The sequence below is a fragment of the Plasmopara halstedii genome (genome assembly GCF_900000015.1).
Source record: "Plasmopara halstedii genome assembly, contig: Scaffold_194, whole genome shotgun sequence".
NCBI classification, from domain to species: domain Eukaryota; phylum Oomycota; class Peronosporomycetes; order Peronosporales; family Peronosporaceae; genus Plasmopara; species Plasmopara halstedii.
The window spans coordinates 71,454-76,547 of record NW_020187115.1 but is presented as its reverse complement, the minus strand read 5'-3'; the positions used below and the strand labels follow the sequence as shown (position 1 = coordinate 76,547).

Sequence of the window (5,094 nt, the reverse complement as noted above, 5' to 3'; positions counted from 1 at the left end):
AATCACCAATTCTCTGACATCGCTTTCTTCTCTAGCTAAGGACTAAGCTCATAATTCTCATCCATTCCATACACCGCTCGTTGTCATGTCTGCCGCTCCCGAAGGTGACGATTAGTAATATGTTATCAGTTTTATCTCTCTTCCATTTATCTATGTATGAGTGCAGAACCTATCGTTAGCGTCAAAGAAAACCTTGCACAGCCAACTCCAGTCCTCGCAGCCTCAAGTAGCGGTGGCTCAGGTGGCGTTGATAAATCGCTGCCACCTCGTAGGGAGCGCAGCAAGTCGCGTGATGCTGGTATGCGCAAGGGTGATGGAGGTCTGCGGATGGTCTGCTGTTGACATGGCGCCCAGCACACATATGAAGATTTTCGACCGAAACTCCCCAGTGAAGCGTGGGTCTCTGTCAGAGGCAATTGACTCCGGGAGTCCATGTTTTCGAAAGACACGATTCACACACAGCGTCGCTGCACCCACACCGTCGATGGTATCCGTCAACGCCGCAGGGTGAGCCATCTTGCTCAAACGGTCGACAAAGACCACCACACCCGTGTTGCCCGCCGAGTACTTCGGCAGGCCAAACATATAGTCTACACTCATGGACTGCCAACAACCGGAAGAAACCGGTAAACTGGCCAGTTGAGCCGCTGCCTTCGGAGAGGGTTTTACTCTTTGAAACGTTTCACACGTGCGCACATATGTGCTCGTCCATTTGTACACCTTGGGCCACCAGTAGTGGCAACTCGCAGATCTGTAGGTCTTTTCACGACCGAGATGACCACTGAGTGGGGTGTCCTGGGCCTCACAAAGGATACGGTACTTCGAATTCTCATCTTGAGGAACCACGAATCGAGGCGTATGCGTCGAATCAATGCCATAAAACAGCAACCCATTTTTCAACGAAGTCACGACAACAATTTCTTGTCCGAGTTTTCAAACTCCTCGCCCCCGCGAGCCCGTAGCACCGCTTCGCACATATCATCACCCGCATATGCGGCACGGATCAAACTTGTCACTGACGACATCACCATCGTGACATGAGTAAGCTCATCATCCGGTCTGCGCGACAGCGCATCAGCCAAAGCATTCTGCTTTCCTGGCTCATACTTTACCTCAAAGTTCTTTCTGCAAAGAAGGAGAGCCACCTGGTCATCCGCGAGAGGTGAGGCGACTGAGTCGCAATGCGTAGTGACGCATAATCTGTGTAGATTACAAACGGCTTGGAGCCGAGCAGGTAGACCCTGAACTTGACAAGTGCATATTTCATCGCAAGTAATTCCTTGTCTTGGTAATTCTTCTCCACAGCTTTAAGCTGGAGAGTATCAACGCGATCGGGTGGTCGCGTTACCCGATTCCGCCTTTCGATGTCTGCTTGCAGCAGTGCACAGCCGATGGCAAAGTCCGAAGTGTCACATACGCATTAAAAGTACGATCGGGGTCTGGCAACGCCCGTATTGGTGCACGAAAGAGGCTGTCTTCGACTCTGTCAAAAGCCTCCCGATGCTCGGTGTCCATTTCATATCCTTCTTAAGGAAATTAGACAATGGCCGTATTTATGCATAATTTGCGCTAGACTTGTGCAAGTAGTTGGCGAGGCCAAGCCACTTGCGCAAGTCTTTTATAGGTTTTCGGAAGTGGCCAGTCCGCATTGGCCTTGACCTTAGCGGGATCCACTTCAGCGTCGAAGATGCACTTGTCTGCACTAGCACACCGCTTTTACGTGTGCATGCACTTGAGCACCGCTCTTGAACGGACGATGATGTTCTCTTCATCCGTCCTGCGGTGCCCCGCACGACTGTGGATGAAGATGTCTTCGAGTATGTCTGTGCATACGCCCTGAACAATTGCGTCACAAGACTATTGATTGTTGCTGGTGAACTTGATAGCCCCTGTGGCATCACCAGCCACTCCCAGAGCATGCCGCTCGGAGTACTTACTGCTGTCAGCAGAACACCACTCGCTCTCATGAGCAATTGGTAATACCCATCGACCAAGACGAGTGCGCTGCACTTTGTACATCCCACCATGTTGTTCTTAAGATGTTCCTACTTAGGATTCTTAGTCTATGTCGGAATGGCTGCAGCGTTCAGTTGCCTTTGTAAAGACACAGGAGGTGAGCTTGTTGTAAGCGTGAACGATACGCCACTTGCCGTTAGGCTTCTGGACACAAAACGTCGGTTTCGGATGGGGACACTTGATCTCACGCACCATTCCTTCGTCGTGCTTAGCACGGAAGAAGGCGTCAATGACATCACACTGCTTCTTGGGCAGGGGACACTGGCGTGAAACGCAGTATTTTGTTCCCGTAACCAGGTCGAGCTCATGACGAACACCTCGGTCCGGAGGTAGGACCGACGGCGGGTCTTTGGTGACGCCGTCCTGTAATTCCTTTACCAAAGGATAGTACGAATATGAGGGATTCCTTAGTATCGAAGAATCACTTCGTGCGTTCAGCACCCTCGTGGTGTCCTCGAGGACAGCTTCATCCAGAAGCGACGACGAGTTGATCTCTTCTTCCGGCCGTATGATGAACACTTCGGCTAAGTTGCCTGCCTTAAAGGCGCCGCCAAACTCTTCAAAGTACATCTTGTCTAGCTCTAGAAGAGCATCCACCGCGGTATTGGTCCCGAGGGTGACGTCGCCGTCATCCTCTCCCGTCATACCGGTGTAGTTGTGCGCTTTCGGCTACGGTGAAGACACCCTGGGTCAGGGTCGACACCCTGCCTCTTGCAGATAACATACGGCATCGATATATACTCTCTATAGAGGTTTTACGTCTCGTGGTGACCACTTGGAACATGCACTAAGCATCGTCCAGTGTCTCTCCTCCCTGCTCCATCGTAGCCTTGATGTTATTAACAACATCCGACGAAAAGCTGCTATTTCCCCAGGTTTTGTCCAGTAGTTAACGTGCCACTCCACGCGCATCTGAAGGGCCTTGCTCAAGATGCCTCTGGCCTCGTTCGACCATACTACACGTGGCATGCAACAGCTGCTCCGATACTTGAACATCGCTCAGTGGACTACGTACCACCCCATGTTCATCTCGCGCGCCACGTTGGGACCCCTGTCCGAGACACCTTCGGTGTTCATCAACTCGGATACTCCGATCTCCAGCACGTTGCCCATCCTGGTTCAGTGCTCGCGCCAATAGCGTATCTTCCTTTTAGCAGAGGTGGGATCACGCCTCATCAAAGCTCCAGCAGACGACGTACGTGTGGCACCCAGGCTCTGCGATCTCCAATCAATCCATGGCGCATGGTGCTCCAACAGAGTGCTACCAAGTGCAGCGGGGCTGCCGTGCCTCTTTGCTTAGAGGAAGCTAAGCTACGGTCACCGACCTTACGTTCTATAGTAGAACCAGTATGAGTGTAGCGGATCGCACCCGCTAACTTCAAGAGCACCCACAACCCTAATTCAACGTAAATACATTATTTCGTTTAAAATCCAAACTGTATTGATCTGTTTTATATGTGGCAAAGCCGCCTATATCAGGTACTTTAGTTTTTCCTAATCAAACAGTAAACCTTATTAATATAGAGGTTCCGACACATAGTGACTTCTTTTGACGGTAGAGCGACACCATTGTGTGATTTCACCATCTTGTGTGACCCACCCTTTAATGCCAGAATACGTATTATACTCCAATTGTGGTCATGACAAGAGAAGATGCACGACATAATTAATATGAAATACGAATATTATGATACATAATGTGTTTTAAACTTGTTTTGCGTACCTTCATGCTAATGAAAAGGTTTGTGCACAATTATCCTCTGTATGCCTGAAGCCGCTGTGATTCTGGATTGTAGAAAGCATCCGGTCTCACATCCATATCAGAGGAGGCTCCAACGCTAAGTACTTAAAGTACTGGCGAATAAGTAGTATACACTTCACACAATCGGTCGCTTTCGCAGTTCTATATCGTGTGGGTATGAACGTTTACTAAAGGTGTCAGGTAGAATCGACCACGACCACTGGTTTGGGAATCGAGCACTTTACCACTACGCTATGGCACCATGAGGTTCAGCAATATAATGAGATAAATTTATATCTATTTTGTGAAGTGCACTACAGGATGGTTTATTACTAGTACATTACGGGCAGTACCCTCTCACATGTGTTTACACAAAACTGGAGTATTCCATTTTATTGAAAGGTGAAGTTGACTTTTTTTTAGAAATTAAGGTTTTTTATGTTTTCAAAGGAAAATTTAGCTTAATATCTGGAGAGCAATAAATCATGGAAGATAAAACATGCCAATACAGCGCGATGGAACAGCGACTGGCTTAGATTGAAACGTACCATGCGCTAACCGCTTGCAGACGGGCGGTGCTTCGCTAGTCTTAAATTCTAGGATTTCATGGTGGAGATTGCATCTACATTACCGACCGTTTTTTAATTGATGCATACGATATTGGACAGGTTAGTTCTCTATGCAAGTGTGTCAAATCTCTATCTTTCCGTATTGCTGGAGGGGTTAATCAAGAAACCGCTGTGTTTACCGCTTCCGCCCATCATTCTGTCGAGCCGCTCTTGTAATGCAACATGCTGCGTGCCTTCTACATGATAGCCTTGTTCACAAGCTCGGCCACTCCGTTCTGCTGAGGGCTGTATGGAACGGAACGCTGGTGTACAATGCCGTCCTGTTGACATATTCCAGCCATTGTCTTGTTTACAAATTCGGTTCCGTTGTCAGATCGTAAACACCTCAGTCGCGCACCCCATTGGTTCTTGTAAAGCGTCAGAAACCCATTGAATTTGCCAGTCACTTCACGCTTGCTCTTGATTATAGAAATCGCCACATATCTTGAAACATCATCCACTAACGTAAGAATGTACTTGGCACCACCCTTCGAGGAAGTCCTCATAGGCCCCATGACATCTGTGTGTACGCGTTCCAGAAAACGTGTCGTTTGTGTCATTGAGCGAGATGAAATTACCGTGACTGTTTGCTTGCCCTTTGGACACCCTGCGCATAATATTTCTTCATTTTGCTTGATAATTGGAATTCCTTTTGTTGAGCGTTATGTCTTTACCAGCGTGTCCTTGCTGGGGTGTCCCATACGAGCATGCCAAAGATCCCACTGATTA

The 5,094-nt window shown here is 48.5% G+C and overlaps 1 protein-coding gene across 1 annotated transcript; it reads left to right on the top strand.

Moving 5' to 3' along the window:
• Positions 1–3,780: 3,780 nt before the first annotated feature.
• On the top strand, positions 3,781–4,023 carry PHALS_02424 (uncharacterized protein; the record flags this gene model as incomplete). The annotated part of the gene is made up of 2 exons (XM_024719656.1): positions 3,781–3,822; positions 3,886–4,023. 2 exons carry the CDS (start codon positions 3,781–3,783, stop codon positions 4,021–4,023), a joined length of 180 nt encoding a protein of 59 aa, XP_024572703.1.
• Positions 4,024–5,094: the final 1,071 nt, after the last annotated feature.